General features: G+C 26.8%; 2 protein-coding genes across 3 annotated transcripts in view; both read left to right on the top strand.

Moving 5' to 3' along the window:
• The first annotated feature begins 326 nt into the window (after nucleotides 1-326).
• On the top strand, nucleotides 327-4,142 carry LOC112682742 (transmembrane 9 superfamily member 3). 2 transcript variants are annotated; one of them, XM_025553434.1, is made up of 12 exons: nucleotides 327-590; nucleotides 888-1,083; nucleotides 1,149-1,271; nucleotides 1,336-1,574; nucleotides 1,670-1,801; nucleotides 1,864-2,030; nucleotides 2,451-2,676; nucleotides 2,739-2,947; nucleotides 3,012-3,158; nucleotides 3,231-3,314; nucleotides 3,578-3,767; nucleotides 3,884-4,142. In XM_025553434.1, exons 1-11 carry the CDS (start codon nucleotides 492-494, stop codon nucleotides 3,720-3,722), a joined length of 1,767 nt encoding a protein of 588 aa, XP_025409219.1. In that variant the 5' UTR covers nucleotides 327-491; the 3' UTR covers nucleotides 3,723-3,767; nucleotides 3,884-4,142. The 2 variants fall into 2 exon arrangements, with proteins under 2 accessions (XP_025409219.1, XP_025409218.1); XM_025553433.1 differs by lacking the exon at nucleotides 3,884-4,142 and having other exon boundaries at nucleotides 3,578-3,805.
• A 4,894-nt stretch (nucleotides 4,143-9,036) lies between these two features.
• Nucleotides 9,037-18,793, top strand: part of LOC112682727 (monocarboxylate transporter 2) — a 218,699-nt gene continuing 208,942 nt past the window's right edge. The window contains exon 1 of the mRNA XM_025553414.1: nucleotides 9,037-9,257. The gene's annotated coding sequence lies outside the window, so the exon portion shown is untranslated. The remainder of the gene's footprint in view (nucleotides 9,258-18,793) is intronic.

Below are 18,793 nucleotides of genomic sequence, written 5' to 3'. Positions count from 1 at the left end.
AATTAAGAACTAAGTTAACATTTTTACCAAGATCTATCAAAATATATAATTTATAACATTAAAATTGTGTATTCTATTAACTGTATACAGCAATAAATTAAAATTGATCTGGAATTAAAAATATGCCGAAATTGGCGCTAAATAAATACTATTCATGCACTTCATGACCATGGTAGTGTTTTAGGTGAATTTAATGATTTCCTTGGTAATTTTCCTTTTTCAGGTTATGTTACTTTATTTCAACTCTATGGAGTAGGTGGAAAAAATAAAAATTTACTATCATCAATAACATCCAAGTATTTGGTAAGATAAAAACTAAATATATTTAATCAAAACTTTGAATGTTGGAATCTCGAACGAAGATTTTTTTATTAGTTTAAAATATTCAGTTAAAAGTGTATTAATTCACCAATAGTTTTTTTAAATACTTTTTTTGAAATGAATATTAATATGAATTGCTAATTTAAAAGTAATAAATATGATCCATTGAAATGGCTCTTAAACGGTTCAAAATGAATCATTTTAAAGTTTTCTTCTTGTTTTTGGCCATACATTTGTGTTTTGTTAACGGTGATGAACACACTCATGTGGTATGAAAAGATTTATTATGACCTTTCTTTAGATTTAATTTTATTATATTTCCATTTGATATTTGTGAAATATTTATCTTAATAAATTTGAAACATTTAATAATTTGATGATGTGGCTATTTTACAAAATTAGCTATGTATAAGATAATGTCTACTTGATTCTCATTTTTTGATCATTTATTCTACTAAATTTTTTTAGTTTGGACATACTAAATAATAAAATATATTTTATTGATATCGAAAATGGGTCAATAATAGTTGATATGAAATATTTATATTGCAATATTAAATTTTTAGTATAAAGATAACGAAGAGGTAGTTTTGTGGATGAATACTGTTGGTCCTTATCATAATCGACAGGAAACTTATACTTACTTTAGTTTGCCATTTTGTGCTGGCATAAAAGATTCAATTGGTCATTATCATGAAACACTTGGTGAAGCTTTACAGGGTGTCGAACTTGTATATAGTGGACTGGACATGCATTTTAAAGGTTTGAGTATTTGTTCATAATTAAATGGTGACCTATCAATTAGTTAAATTTTATAATTTATTTAGAGGATGTATCTAAAATTCCTTTTTGTCAAGTCAACTTAAATGATGAAAAATTAAAAGCATTTGTTTATGCTGTACGGAATCATTATTGGTATCAAATGTATATTGATGACCTTCCAATTTGGGGTAAATTATATTTGTATAGTCTATTAACTAGTTTAATATTTATTAAAAATTTAATTTGAATCAGGTATTGTCGGAGAAGTTGATGAAAATAATAACAAATATTATATTTGGACACATAAAAAATTTGATATTGGCTACAATGAACATCATATTGTTGATGTAAATTTGACGTCTGAAGCCAAAGTTGAATTAAAAGTTAATACCAATATTGAATTCACTTATGAAATTAATTGGAAACCGTCTCCAATAATTTATAAGGATCGTTTCAATAAATATCTAGATCCTAAATTCTTCCAACATAGAGTAAGTTGTTAATACTAATACAATTTTATTACATTTAATATATATTTATATATATAAAATATACTAATTTTTAATTTTTATTTATATGTTATTAGATTCATTGGTTCAGTATTTTCAACAGTTTTATGATGGTCATATTTTTAGTTGGATTAGTGTCCATGATTTTACTGAGAACTGTACGTAAAGATTATGCTCGTTACAGTCAAGATGAAGAAGTTGATGCTATGGTAAATAATATATTTTATTTGAATTTTCATTTTGTACCATTTATAATATTATTTATTGATAGGACAAAGATTTGGGCGATGAGTATGGTTGGAAACAAGTTCATGGTGATGTATTCCGTCCAGCATCTTATCCTATGTTTTTCTCTGCAATTATTGGATGTGGTCACCACATAACTCTAGTCACTCTTGTAGTTATAACATTTACAATAATTGGAGATTTATACACTGAGTAAATAGTACAAAAATATTTTATAAGTTGGGGGGGGATTTTTTTAAGTTATTTTTAAAAATAAATTTTTCCATCTTTACTAAATTTTATTTTATATTATTTGCTATAAATTAATTCTTAGCTTCACCGAGTAAATTAATTTAAAAGTTTGGAAAGGAATTATAATTTTATTTAAAAATATAATATACTCTATTAAATTTTGTTGATATTTTTTTGATACTTTACTCTAAATATTAATAAATAAATAGCTGATTTTTCTGAACATGCCAAAATACCAATAATATATGATTTTAATGATTTTAGAGCCTTATAAAGATAATTTATATTTAATTTTTTTTAATTTAGAATATAGTTAAAAAAGAAAATATTTAAAAAAAAACTTATGTTTTTTTTTAATTTTTAATTTTTTTTTTCTTATAGGCGAGGATCCTTATTGGGCACTTCAATATTTGTATATGCTGTAACCTCTCCTGTAAATGGTTATTTTGGTGGATCATTATACGCTAAAATGGGTGGGCGTATTTGGATTAGACAAATGTTATTATCTGCATTTTTACTACCATCACTTGTATGCGGTATGGCATTCCTTATTAATTTTATTGCAATATACTACCATGCAACTCGTGCGATTCCATTTGGTTCAATGGTAATAATGATATCTGCAGTTTAAGAATTATTTATAAAAAAAAATAAAATTCTTTCTACTAGGTTGCAGTAGCTTGTATATGCATTTTTGTGATATTACCTCTTACATTGGTTGGAACTTTACTGGGACGAAACTTATCAGGACAACCAGATTATCCTTGCAGAGTAAATGCAGTGCCAAGACCTATACCAGAAAAAAAATGGTTTATGGAACCTTTAATTATTACAATGCTAGGTGGAATTTTACCGTTTGGGTCAATATTTATTGAAATGTAAGCTAAAAATATTATATAATATTTTAATATCAATTCTAAAAAAATATTAAATTTATTTTAGGTATTTTATATTTACATCGTTTTGGGCTTATAAAATATATTATGTCTATGGGTTCATGCTGCTAGTTGTTTTAATTTTGATGGTAGTAACAGTATGTGTCACAATTGTATGCACTTATTTTTTACTTAACGCTGAAGATTACAGATGGTAAATCAAATGAAATTATAGTAAATAATGATCTTAGAAACCATTTTACTGGTAAATTATTTTATTTTCTAGGCAATGGACAAGTTTTGCAGCAGCAGCATCTACTGCATTTTATGTTTATTTGTATTCATTTTATTACTTCATGTTCAAAACAAAGTGAGTTATTATATTTATTTTTTAATTAGCTGATGGTTTAGAGTACAATGATGTACAATTGTATTGAATTCAGAATTTTTTAATTCTCATAATACTGTTTAATATTATACCTATTCAATTTTAATTTTAATTTTAATTTAGAGGATTATACGTGAAATTTGCTTATCTGTGAATGCCACACCACTCTATTCCTCGAATAATCAAGAGTAAACTGTTACATATATATTTATTATAACAATTATTATTTGATTTTAATGTTTCAGAATGTATGGACTTTTCCAAACGGCATTTTATTTTGGCTACATGGCATTATTCAGCATTGCTCTAGGTATTATGTGTGGTACTGTGGGTTACATCGGGGCTCATGCGTTTGTGCGTAAAATTTATACTACTGTCAAAATTGATTAATCATCAACCATTATAATCGGAACTTTAATAATGTTTTTGCATTATGTAAGTTAATGAGTTAATAAATTGTAGATTACTCAAATTTTATTATAATCATTTTTTAACTATATTTTCATTTTTCTTTATATTAAAATGTTTTATTCGTTGTGGAATAAAATTAGTAAACACTGAGTCAATCTGCATTGTAATTTTTGAAATATCAACATAACCAAATAATCCTAATTAATTACTGAAAAATACCACTGCAATGAAACTTGTTTTTACACATTATAATTTTTACTTAATAAACAATGACATGTTTGCACACAAATAAAAGGTAATGTATTATGTCAAATGTTATTCCCAAAACAGTGAAATCGTTAGAACACAATTTTTATATTTATAATATTTATTTTTTTATTTTTTTTTTTTTTTGTTTGTGTTGGTAGATAAATGTATAAACAATATTTTAACATTATTGTGGTGCCCAAACCTTTTTATAAATATAATTACATATGATCAAAAATATTACTTAAATATAATTTACTACATTTTCAATTTTTTTGGAAGTATTAAGTTGTTATTAGAATAATTATTTCAATGTTTATTTAGGGTACTATAATTATTTTAACTGTATTTTGTAAATACTGTTCGTTATTAATTTAATCAGTTTAAAGATTAAATATATAAGGAATTTTTAATATCAAACTATTTAAGCTTTGTATTCTTAAATAAATTATAGCTGTATGCGTAAATAAGTTGTGAATAAATAAAATGTGTGCTATTGAGTAACACTTGACTTCATTTAGGCAAATTTTTGTTATTTCTATGATGATTATCGGATTATTATTATTATTCTCCCAATTTTCTATCAAATGTAACCTTTTATTTTTATTTTTATATTAATTTATTGCTTTATCTTGTATTTTTTCCCCTCAAGTAATGTGATATATAAGTTTATCAAGTATTTTTATCTTATTCAAATGATTGATTTTTATTAAAACCATTATTTAATTAATAATTTTAGTATTTCCAATTATGTTATCCTAATAAATAATGTAAAAATATTTGATTTAAATAAAAAAAAAATAAAAAATACAGAGATCAAATATTTGTCTTGCATCACTTTTTCCTTGTACAATATAATTGTGTAGGGACGTATTGAGAAATTAAATATACTTCTTCACTCGATGTAGATCAAATCAGTGATTTTACATCAGTAAGATAAATTTTTAATTATGACAAAAAAATTCAAATTTGGTTATTAGTGGTAATTACTGATATCTCAATTGATCATTTTATAAGATAGTATTATGACTTATTGTACATGTTCAAAATCCAAATCTAAACAAATGTTCTTAAGTTCCAAGCTTAAGTCAAAAACTTTTAATTATTTACCTATTTATGTTTTAAATTGTCATACATGTATAAGTATTAAACTTAACAATTGGGTTACAAGAGCATTAAAATTGCTTATAATATAAATACATTTTAAAATTAGTTTTTTACTTCAATTTAATGAATATGGACTTGAACTAGCCAGTTATGTTTTGAAAACCATTAGCTTGAACTTAAACTAGTTAATTTTGAAATTTGTAATCAACTTGTACTTGTTCATTGAAATTTTTTTTTCTATTATTAAATGAATTACATGGTAATCTTTTTATTTTTTTTTTATTGGTAATACATCCGTCATCTGAAAACACTATTAGGCAAAACTTGGATGATAGTTATCTATATCTAACTAATGTAGCAAAAGAAACAAAAATAATAATTTTTAATTAATGAATTTATTATAATAAACATAGTTTGATAATATATTTCTTATATTTTGTACATTTTATTTAAAACAATTGAACTAGGTATGTATTTAAAATATTATTTGTTTTATCGATTAGTGGCTTTTATAAAAAAGCTTTTATCAATTGCTCTTAACAATCGCCTCCAAGTTAAGTTTACTTCTAAAATATACATAATGCAAGTCCCTTGTGTTGTTCATGTTTATTTGTATACATTTGAAAGCAACTATGGTATATCACATTCAATAAAGGATTTTAAAGAAAGGTCGGTTTAAATATATAGTACAGACCTTGAAAACCTCAATCCTTTGTTTCTGCTTACAAAATAACGGCAGCTCAACACTTGAGGGGTGACATAACAAAGCTTATTATACATTTTTCTTTTTTTATTGCAGAACCAACGAGAAATGGCGTGACATTGATTAATAGAATAGAATTTCAATTTATTTTTTCCACGAACAAATGAGTACGGAAATATATATATATATATATATATATAAACATGTGTATATGTAGTTAATTCAAAATTAACTCTAGCGGATAAAAAAAAATTCAAATTTAACTTAATATGCCAATTAAAGCCATGAATCGAACATTTCATTTCATTTTATCGATCTATTGGTGTTCCGAGATTGGTTAACCATTGTATTTGTATTGAGTAAAAATGATCTCTTCATCGTTTTATATATTCTTAAACAGGGATCAGGCCGTGACCAAAATGCAGCGAATGGGTCGGTGACAAGATGAGTAGATAGAGAGGTAATAACTATTAAGATAAATATTCTATATTCTATATTCTATATACTTTTATTTTATATTTACAGTGATTAATATACCATTATTAATATTATATATGCACAAGGTCGTAACAAGGGGAGGACTAGAGCAGGATTGGCAAAAACCTGGGCTTTATAGAAAAAATCCTACCCGGTTGGGTTTTTTCGGGTTTTTTTCAAATAAAACCTCGAAAACCTGATGGGTTTTAGGCCCCATTCACACAGTCCATTTTTTAACGGACTATTTATTCTATAAAAACAGAAAACGGAGATATAAGAAACATGGTTGTTTATACTAGTTATTCACACTATCCGTTTCAATCAACGGACAAATAATCCACTGGTCCGTTAACGGACAACTCGACGGATTGCATTGATATATTTCCGTCGTCGGAACGTTTTTAAAACGGACCGTTTATCAAGACTATATTAATAGATATAACATTTCACACCTTCCGATCCGTTTCCATTGCCATTAAAGAAACGGATTGTGTGAAAATATTGTCCGATTTCTATTTTCATCCGATCCATTTCCGTTGCCGTTAAAAAAACGGACTGTGTGAAAGAGGCCTTGGTGTACACGTAAAAATGGCCGGTTTTACGGGTTTTTTCAAAAAAAAAATGAGTGGGTTTAACCCAGAAAATCAGTCTGGGTTTTTTCATGAGGTTTTCAAAATATCAATGGGGTTTAACCCAGAAAAGCATCCTGAGTTTTTTCGGGGTGGGCTTTTTCGTGGATTAGAAGCGCCTACGCTACGGATGCAATTTCTGGGAGGGCGCAAAAATGAAAAATTTGCAATTTAATTGTTACTTATAACTTATTACTTATTAGCAAAAGTAATATTATGTATTTATGTATTTGCTTATATAACTTATAAATATTATTATATTATACAGATCTTTTTACCTACCTATTTATAATTGTTATCGAACATTAGAAATGCAATATAGTTTATTGTTATATTTAATTTTATAATTTTAATTCTTCTTCTTTTATGGACGTAGTTCACGTTTCAACTCCTCCTCCGGAAACCTTCGAATATGGACTACTAAATCAATTATAATAACAGTCCAAATTGAAAATGTCGTCGAGTGCATATTAGGACAATAGTGTTTTATCCCTGGTAAATAAATGCGTCTATCGATATTTCGATGACATAGTAATAATATTCAATTTTAAAGGTAACAGGAAATATTTCAAACGCATGACCTTGAATTTGATTCGGGTTTTTTACAGGGTACAGAACATATAAATACATGTTTTAACTTTTTTTTATCTGCGCATGCGCAGTAAAATAAAATTTTTTTAAATAGGAATCACCATTTTTGACACTGGATTTGGATTGCTCTATTTTTTTTTTGAGCAACTTTGATCTTCACAGTTTTTTGATATGTTTAAAATTGACATTTTTAAGACAGTCGAAAGTTTTAAATTAGGTAATTCGTATTTATCGCATACATATTTCAACGCTCTACGTACCTACTTACCCCAGGTGACGGAAAGAGGGAAATGAGCCAAAACAAGTAATAATCGTAATGTATTGTTTTGTTACGATATTCGTTTGGGTGTCGAAAGGTCATCGGATGACTTTTGCGAATGCACGTCTTGTACGTTCGTCACTGCTGCAAGGGTTCGCCAGTCACTGCACTACCACGTCACGTTGACATTCCATCCGAACATAATATAATACGTAAATCACTATCGTTGTTGTTGTCATCGCATCGAGTACACAAAGTTATACGGTTAACAAGAAAAAAAAAAAAATAATAATAATAAAAATAAACCCCGCAAATCGTAATTAATACACTCCGCGGGCATAGGGATGTCAAATTTTTTGTAAAAATCGATGTATCGATTTATTTATTACTAAACAACGATTGTGACAATAACGATAAATTAAAAAACCATCGAAGTCAAGAACTCGATGTATTTAGAAATACATCGATGTTTTTTAAAAAAAAAACAAACATACATTTCATAGGAAAAAAATTATTATTTTTTGTTTCTTTATTCTTAGCCCACAAGCTAAATTAGTTAAAAAAATTTTAAATTTAAACATACACGATCAACTCAATTTATTTACTTATTTATTAAAAAGATTAAAAAAAAACATTGTGTAAAAAAATTAAATTTAAATTAAATGAATAAAGTTCACAGTCAAATATAATCACAATAAATTCATAAGTTATAATAAAAATGTTTATATATTATTTTAAACTGAAAACAATGTTGTCATTCATATCGAAGCCAAAATTGATCGGCCAAGTTGTGGAAAAAAATCAATTTTGATGCCGATTTTCTACATAACAAGCTTCATTAATTTATTTTTGGGAAGTTTTTTATTTTATTTCTATAATTAGGTATTACAAAAATTCAAGGCTATTAAATTATTTTTCTAGCGATAAGACTATATTATTATGGATTAAGATCAAGATACAGTCATCCTGACTTGTTTTATTAACCAAGTTAATATTAAATTATAATTATACGTACATACATCCATATTTTATTGTTTGCAAATGAAAAATTTTAAAAATATTTTGTGTAATGTCCTTGGACATCGGAGATAAAACAAACATCGAAATCAAAACATCGGTAAACGTGACACATCTATAAATATCATAAATATCATAACTTAAACATCGATGTTTTTTTGACATCCCTACGCGGGTGGCGTTCAACAAGTGCGCGCGTAAGTTACCGCCGTCGAGTAAGTGCTACTCATCCATCGTTGGCGGCAGTGGTCAACACGCCGTCGTCGTTTTCACACGCGTCTTGTTCGGGTCGGTCGCGCGGATGTTGCTTTGCGGGCCTGTATCGCTGTGTAAAATGGTCGGCCGCGAAAAATTCAAAATAACGCTTCGCTGTTTTGCACGCGGCGTCCATCGTTGTTACGCCGTGAGTCGTTTCGCGCCCGTCGCCGTTTGTTTGTACGTTATCTAATTTTTCAACACACCCGAAACCGGAGTTCTGAGCACAGGTAGGTACGCACGTATAATACAATGCTGATTTCCACGATAATTGAAAATTAAATGTAAAAATAATGTTTATTCATGCGGACTTTTACACGCGATCGCTTATGCAGCTACACGATATTGTGTTTTTTTTTTTTTGTTCGTTCGGTTCGAACGTTTGAAAAATCGCGTCAGCGACGAGCCAATGGTTGCACCCTTGGTTGTAGCTGTAGCTTTGTTACCGCAGCTCGGTACCGATTGGTAATTTTTTTTTCTGCGCCGTTAGAAAAAGAATACTGTGAATTTTATAACGGACATTGTTTTATTTTTGTACTGTAATATACGATGCGTATTTTATGATTGATTCCGTTCGGCTGTCAGACTAATACGAATGCGTCCAACCGATTCAATGTATAATAGGCATATTATTTAATTTGTTTAATATCAGCAGTATGGTGGTGTGAGCAATCATCAATTTTACCCACCCGTACTTCCATCTATTATTTATCACATTATAAGCTAAATAAAAGATAATAATACCATTATGGTAAATAATTATTTTATTATATAAATAGATTTATTATTATTATTTATTATATTATAGTATATAGATACATATACCTATATATATATACATATATATGTATATATTATAGATAAGAAAAATGGACATTTTAAAATAAGATATAAAGAACATATTACTGAAATAAAATTAAAAAAAGACTGCCCCTCATTGGAATTTTGCTAACATGTTTTAGAAAATAACCATAATATACATTTTGATTTCAGTACAGACTTAAAAATATTAAATACCCAAAATAATATCTAAATTAACTCAGTGTTAGAAGAGTTACATATACACAATGAAAAAAACTAGGGATCCCGGATTTATTTTTTAAAAATACGGGACATTTTAAATCATCCCAATTTTTGAAATTCTCATTGGTGTTAATTGGGGGAGGGGGGAAAGGACTTTTATTAGTAATTTTTCTCATAGTTACTAAATATACTATAAAATAAAGTTGAACATAATATTTGATACTTCAAACAAATATAAATCATAATTAAAATTAAAAACAAATAATTAGGTGACTTACTATTTTTTTTAGATTTTTTTTTTAATCAAATATTATTAATTATCATTTGATTTAGATATTATAGTTTATGCATAATAGAAAATTTAAAAAGCTTACCGATATTAAAAAATTTAATTTTTAAAGTAATGTATATACGAAATAGACTATACAAAATACGGGACAATCCCGTAAAATACGGGACGTATGGGATCCCTAAAATAAAGAAAATAAATGTTAATAATATTTAAAATGAACAAATCTATTTTATAAATAATATATCAATATATATTAGATTATAATAAATAATTATAATCAAAATATACTTCTTAACATATCTATGTATGTCTGGTAAAAACTAATTTTAAATATTCTCTCATGTAAAAAATTTTTCCTATGTAAAAAAAGACCAATTTTCCTTATGTATTCCTTGCTATATATTTTCATATGCAGTCGCGATTTTATTGAATTTTATATTTGTGTGCCTGATGATGTATATTTAATTTGAATTCGGTCATAATTTACAGATATAATAATACCATCGTTTACTAGTTGGGTCCCGAAGATCTTTATTTAGTTTAGTTAGGTCCCAATATTTTTTAGGCAGTACACTAGTTGGATCACAGTATTTTTCAGGTCGTACACTGATTGGATCTCACGATTTTAAAAGTACTACTCTAGTTGGGTCCATACAAAAAACAATTTCGCTTCTCATTTTTACAGATTTAGGACTGTCAGTTACCAATAAATTATAATACAGGTATGATTTTTTTTTTAAGTTATTAATATATGGCATATAATTATTAATTCAAAATTAGAATATTGGTATATAATAAATAAATAAATAAAATGATTAAAAAATGTAAAAATGTACACAATTGGGAAAAAATTTTAATAATAGAGCTTTTACAAACTCAAATCTATTAATTTTTTAATATTATCAAGTGTATCAATACTTGTAAGTTATAGGTTTTATTGTCGTAGTGGTCAGACCGAGCTATTATATTATTGTTTTTAAAGTCAGACCTAATTAGTTGTTTATATTTATCATAAATATTATCTGAGACCCAACTCGGGTACGCCCCAATAATACTCCTGGCTAAGCGTTTATTTATTTATTTTATATAAACTGTTTATTTATTTATTTAATAATACATAATAACTAATTGTTTATTTAATAATTAATTTAGTTATAGTTTTGTAATTATATAGTTATAGTAATGTGAAATAGTAATCGTACTTTTGCTTATAAAAGAGCCCCTTCATAGTTAAAGACGGCTTTGGGTATCGATAATGTTTTTCAGTTGAAAGTGTGGGTATGCAACGTTAACTTATAACAATTAGTATAATAACTAACTTATATGCACACCACGCCATTGAACAACAGCTTTAATTATATATAGTGGCCAAGCTTGAGTACAGGATAAGAATAAACGAATTTCAAATTAATATAATTATTCATATTATTAGAATATTAAGCGTAAGATACTGTACATTGTGATACTGCGATTTTCAATTTATAATAGGTACTATACAATTCTCGTTATTCCATACCATTTACGCGATGATACCAAGTGGCGTAATGTGTATAGGGATAAATCGGTTTTTGAACTATATATTTTACTTTGTATAGTAGGTATACCGTGAAAATGAGTGTACGATATCTACGACGTAATGGTTACTCTATTAATTCAATACTTTTCGTTATTTTCATTTTAAAAATTTTATCGAAGCGGAAAACGTGTAAAACATCTTTCTTGTGGTATTTAGCGTATTCTTACGATGATGGCGAACACACGAGTCCATCATATAATAACGAAAAAAAGCATACTAGAGTATCCTCAAAAATTCATTTGATGTAGCTGCTGGATTAGATTTAAAATAAAAGGTTTGTACTTTGAGGTATAAAATAATATTAAGGTGAAAAAAAAATCTGGTAATAAGAAAGAATTAGAAAAAAGTAGGAAAATTAGTTTATCCTTAGGATTTCATCTATTAATTAATCTTTTTTGTTTTGATCTTAAATTTTTGATTGTAGGTACTATTATAATACGTACATAATAAATACTTGTTTGACAAAAGAAAAAAAAAGAAAATCATTTAAATTTTTTAAGGGTCTTAATGGAAATGTATTACAAAACCACTAATGTTTAGGTATAAATTTCAATCTTCAATTGTATACACTTTATATGCCTATACGCCCCTCAATCTTTATTTTTAAAGATTATATCAGTCGACTTATCGAAAAGGACGGGAAATCGAACTCGATTAAAATGCATACGCATCAGTTTGTACGTTTTATAAGGGTATGTTACACAATAACAACGAAATTGTGAACGAAGCACAGTCGTTCTGACACAGATTGTGTTGTATATTTTTGCATATTATCGATACGAAGACTTCGCGTAATCATTTACGACGATCCAGTTATTCTGTGATCGTTTGCATCAGAATACAAAGTAAGCATAATATCATTATTTCCCTTGTCCGATGAATAATGTTTTTTATTTAAAGAAAAGACTAAATTATTTGTTTTGGGACGTCTTTAGGGTATCTATATTATATAAATGGTACATTATATGTGTGTTTACGGCCAGTTTTTGGTGTATGGCTTGATACTGAAACAAATCCTACAAATTTAAAATTGTCAATAAATAAACACTAAAAATAATTGTAAAATGGAAATTTAGAAAAAAAAGGAAATTCATAAAAATATTGGTATGATAAAAACGAGAACTTGCAGTTAAAAGTGGAAATAAATCTTAATCCAGTAATTTACCTAGTAGCTATTACACTCATGAAGTAAAGTTATTTACCAACTAATAATTAATTTGTTAATTACGTTATCTAGAGCCTATGCGATTCTTCCAAAAACGTTAAACATTTTTGTTACGTTTTTAATAATTGATGCTATATACTGCAGGAATTAAGGCATTGGAGTTTTTATTTATTTTTTCGAAAAGGATTCTTCTTTTGACAAATAGCCAAACCAATAAATACCTTGAGAGATTGGCGAATAATAGATATAGCGTTTCAAAAAGAACAAGTATCCAAGAATGTAAGAAAAATGTTGGTTTTTATATTTTAGTACATTAATATTGAAATTTAATCCTAATTATAAGATTATTTCCTAAAGAACTTGAAAATATTTTTTGTAATTAATAAGATAAATAATATTATAAATAAATAATTATTCTAATACACCTAAGTACAGTATGGCAGTAAATAAATAAATATTTAATATTGAGAAATTAATTTTCATCAATGTTGTTAAAGTTTAAACATGTTTATAGGCTATATAGAATAAAAAAATCATATAATTTATACAAAATATTTCATATCACTCAAGGATGATAAGTTGACATATTCATTTAGGAAGTAATATAATTTTAAGAAAACTTAAAAATAACCTTCACTTATTTTGATTTTATTCTGTTATTACTTGCAAAATTACTAATTTATTAGTTTTGAACAAAGTAAATTTAAACGAATTTAATTGAGCTTTTAATTGTTAAAAATATTGAACTTTTAATTATTAAAAAATTGAATTGTTAAAAGTATTTCAATAAAATAATTTAAAAATGTCTTTACTGAAAATAATAAATATTACATTTGTAATGTGTACGAATGATTAAAACGATAATTTTAAATGATTGATGTTATTACAAAATATATATTTACTTAGATCCACGAAATATTATAATACAATATAGTCTTGATGTTATTTTTGTTTTTGTCGATCGCTTGAAAACAATTTAATATATACTTACGTGTTTTGAAAGTTTAATCTACACGGCTCATATGTTATTATCAGATCAAGTCAACTACATATCTAAAGGCTTATCTTGAATATAAATCGTAATTCTTATATACATATAAGTTTATTGTGTTTTTTTCATGTTGACAAAAGTATAATAATAACTTGAATAGAGGTATAACATTAATAATTTTATTTTAAACACTACCCTTTGAGACATTTATAAGTCCCTCCTAGGAATAAAATACGATGTAATCAAAATATATTCGTTTCACCTATATAGTAAACAGTAACAAATCATGAGTTTATATATTTTCTTCAATTTAACTAAGCCAATATATCTCGTTTAATAAAATATTTAATAATTCAATAAAGAGTATATAACAGAAAATAGTATATTTTAATGACCGAATCATTGGGTTTGTACATTTTAACTATATGAGTAGGTTTATTATACTTTAAAGAAAAATATTTTCTTGAATAACATGTTAATTTTGTATCAGTTTATTCGAAAACTAAAAAAATCTTTAGTTTATTGCGAAGGCAGATATTGTTTCAACCGTTTACATCATATTATATGAATAGAATTTTCAGTTATTTTTGGTGAAACACCATGTACAATCTGTAAAACGAAACGTTTTATTGTCAATTGAGTCTTGACTGTTATAAGATACTGTAGCAGTTATCTCGGGACATCAAAAAATGAATACAATTTAATGTAATAATGTTATATTAACAAAATAAAGGTTCTTTTTGGTAATATTTAACTCAAAGAGTGACAAAGAGAAAAATCGCATTTAAAATTCAAAAGTTTTTATGCTTCTCAAGAAATACTATTTAATTATGGAAAAATCTTTAAATATCAGAACCCAGATTGGGATACTTATGACTTTTGATTATGTACGTTATTTTAAATATGAAAAAAAAATTCAGTAAACATATCAGAGAATCGAAAAAAAATGATTCTTAAATTTAGTGAAATATGTTGATAACAAATTTTATACAGATTTAAATCGTTATAGCGAAAAAATAAATAGTGCATTTTAAAACGATACAGCTTCGATTAGATCACATAATAAAATACTAATGGTTGATATATAATTAATAATTATACTAAATACACATTATACAATCATCTATAACGAAATATTTATTAATATGGAGTAATATATTTAGTAATAATAACTATAGTTTTAATGAGTCAATAATTTTCGAATTTATCTACTGTGTAGTACCTATTGCTAAAATATGTTATAAACACGATGTAGTCATTCGAGATGGGTATGTAATCTATTTTTTGATCCATGGTAGACGTTAGGATGTAAATGAGAATTTGATTTAAAAAACAGTATGTTAAATTTCGGACACATCACAGGTTAACCTAATAGAATTCCATACTCGGAGGGTATCTTAACGATGTAGCTGTTGCTACATTATATTTATAAAATAATTAATTTTATTTGATATACAGAACATCTTAAAATTTACTATTTTTAGCATCTTATTTTAGTAATTTTGTTAAAACACTTACACATTCTAGTATTAGTACTACATTACTTAAAATATTTATGTTCTTATTTATTTTCAGCTTGTGAGCCTATTAAGAGCCATCGTTGCCATCATAAAATATTTATGTTGTATTTAAACATCTGCTGAAAAATGTCGAATGATTTATGGCAATGAAATAATTTAAATCATAGTCATTTTAAATTTCACTTTTTATTATAATATTAATTTGTGTTTATGTATTAATGTTATTGTTTTGATATTGAATATTAATTAAGATAGTACAATTCTATACATTTTTATTACTGCAAGTGTCAGATTTGAGTAGAGCGAGAACTGTGTTCGTTTCATATTTATGTATTTAATTTTTCTGTCCACACTCTGTTTAGATAATAAATCTGCTCTAAAAGTTTCATGCAACACACTTTTTAGTTAAGAAAACGAGCACCAATGGTACTCTAAGGGATCATTTTTCGAATTTCAAAGGATATTTTATAAGTGAAAAGAAAACCCGAAAAACTTTTAAATATTATAGAATTTCGTTGAACTACCGTTTATATTTTTTTTAGTAAAATGAGAAACTTTATGTATTGTGTTTTGCAAATTGTACTCTTGACTTCTCAACAATTTTATCTAGGTTTTTTTAAAAATAATTCAGAACTAGGTTAGTATTTTTTTTATATATTTTTAATGTACACTATAAGTGATAATTTTTACGAATATTGACGATTATAGAGAAATTCAAATTACATTTATAATTTGTCGCTGATATTATTTGTTTTTTTGGATATTATGATTTATATGGCTTATCAATAATTTGATAAACTAAATAATCAATGCTCCCTTCGCATTTTAATATGAATTTAAAATAATGTATTACCGGACGAGTCCGTTTTCGACAAAACCGTACCTTTCCCTTTTCAGCCGATTCACTTTTCGATCAAAACAAAAATTTATATAATACATTTAAAATAATAAAATAATGATATACAATTTTTGATTATGGTGGAACTTATTATAATATATTAATAACGATTCAGGATTTTACTCGGTTAGCGAGGTTTTAGGCTCACATACAGAGCATAATCCCATTTGTAACAGTATCAAGGTTAGGTTAGGTAAAACTAGGTTAGGCTTAGACTATAAATCCCCTTGGGGTGGAGCCCCATCCCCTAGAAAAGGGCGACGCAGTGGCACTTGAATTTGTGAGTACAGCCGGCTGCAACGAGCGAAGTCCTAAAATTTTTAAAATTAAAGTTCCGATTTTTCAAAAAAAAAAAAATGCAAACAATTTTCATTACGATAAGAGATCAAAACTAGATACAAAATATCGTTCTCTTTCATATTAATATTTTAATAATTATTGACATCAATTGTAAATCATTGTTTTAAATTTATAAAATAGATTTTTGTTTTGGTCGTAAAGGGAATCGGCCGAAAAGGGAAGGGTACGTTTTTGGTCAAAAACGACCATGCCCGTATTACCTATTTGTGTACAACTTCATCACGGTGTTAGTATAATTTGTATAATTTTATGCTGAAAAAATTTGAGTTAATTTTATGTCAAATTATAAAAGTTTTTAACACTTTACGATTTTAGTAGTTTTTATTTTTATTCCACCACTGATTTGGTGTTTTTATTTTTATTTTTAGAATAAAATAAAATTTAAATAGTTTTAACAGTCTACATTAAAATATTTTGATTATGCAAGTAATTATAAAATATTATAAATAGTACGAGTTGTAGCTTGCAAGTAGGCGTTTTTTATAGAACATTCGAAACATAAACATTATAGTGTACAATTGTCTATACGTAACATTAAATATTTCCTCAGTAAAATTAAACTAAAATTGATAATATTCCTAAGCCGTAATAAAAGTAGCAATGAAGTATTTTTAAATGGGCTATGTTTGTTTTAATATTAGTGTCTTTGTATAATATTAGCACATACGAGTACAATAAATCATAGCATTTCTTGTTAGTGTACGGTTGTTAAGCGTGGAGTATTAAAATTTTAAATAAATTCTTAACATAAAAAAATTGAGCTAGTTTTTCATTTAATATGCAAGTAATTTATTAGGTATTTGAAACTATGTATAAATTATTGTCTTAAGTGATTTCTAAATATAAATCCAATATTTAAACGATAATTACTTGTTTATTTTTTTATTTTATTCTTGATTAGTTAAAATAATATAACCACGATAATAGTTTTTCGGGCTACTAGTTAATCACTCACTGTACTACCGAACTCCGAAGTACTTTGTTTCATTATGTACTGGACTGCCTTGTTCCGTGGTCAAGTCGAATCCTGATAGTGGGATTTGCTCGATTCAAACTAGTGGTCGAAATGGCTCAAGATAAGTGGAGGGAGCCCTACAATTCAGATTTTCTGATATCATCATAACGCGTACTATACGATTGCGAATGGAATGATTCCGAACGGACCTTTTCTCGTATCAAGATTGCGAACGTTTTTACCTGCCGTTTTTCATGCGGCGTTGCCAGATTCATGGTACTGTCAATTATATTTATATTTATATAATTGGTTTTTTGCTATTACGCCGGACGATAAGATAGGAGGATTACTAATTTACTAATTATTTATAGTAGGTATATCTATATTAATTTGATGAAAAACCAGATCGATTCGTTCAGTCGTACAGTACACGGTGTATCAAAAGTCTTCATCCAATTTCAAAAATTTATATTTATATTAAAAATGAAGATATAAGAGTAAAATAAAGTAAAATATATTCTTAAAATAGTCAAGTTTTATTTACTTTGGTTACAAATGTTTAATATGACCCCCACCGGCTGCCCGACACACATCTATACGGTAATCAAATTCTTCCCAAACGTTGCTGATCATATCTGATATCGCGGCATGAACAGCATCTTTGATTCTAATTTTAAGCTCTTCCAAGGTTGTAGGTAATGGTAATACATACACTTTATCTTTTATGTAGCCCCATAAAAAAAAATCACACACTGTGAGGTCAGGGAAACGTGGTGACCAGAGATGAACTTCGAACAAAACTGTCGAACATGCTCGATGTTTCCGTTAGAGAAACGAGGTCGACCTGAGCGTTTCTGTGCACACAGACAACCACTTTCTTGGAACGTTTGGTGCCAACGTCGAATCCTTTGAGTAGTAGGAGCTTCAGTTCCCTAAGTTCTTCGAAAATCACGTTGAATGGTTAATGCCGACTCGCACTTATTGAA

The sequence above is a fragment of the Sipha flava genome, unplaced genomic scaffold, assembly GCF_003268045.1.
Source record: "Sipha flava isolate LNK unplaced genomic scaffold, YSA_version1 209_pilon_pilon, whole genome shotgun sequence".
Classification (NCBI taxonomy): Eukaryota; Metazoa; Arthropoda; class Insecta; order Hemiptera; family Aphididae; genus Sipha; species Sipha flava.
Note: the sequence above shows the minus strand (reverse complement) of the source record. Positions and strands in the feature narration are given on the sequence as shown.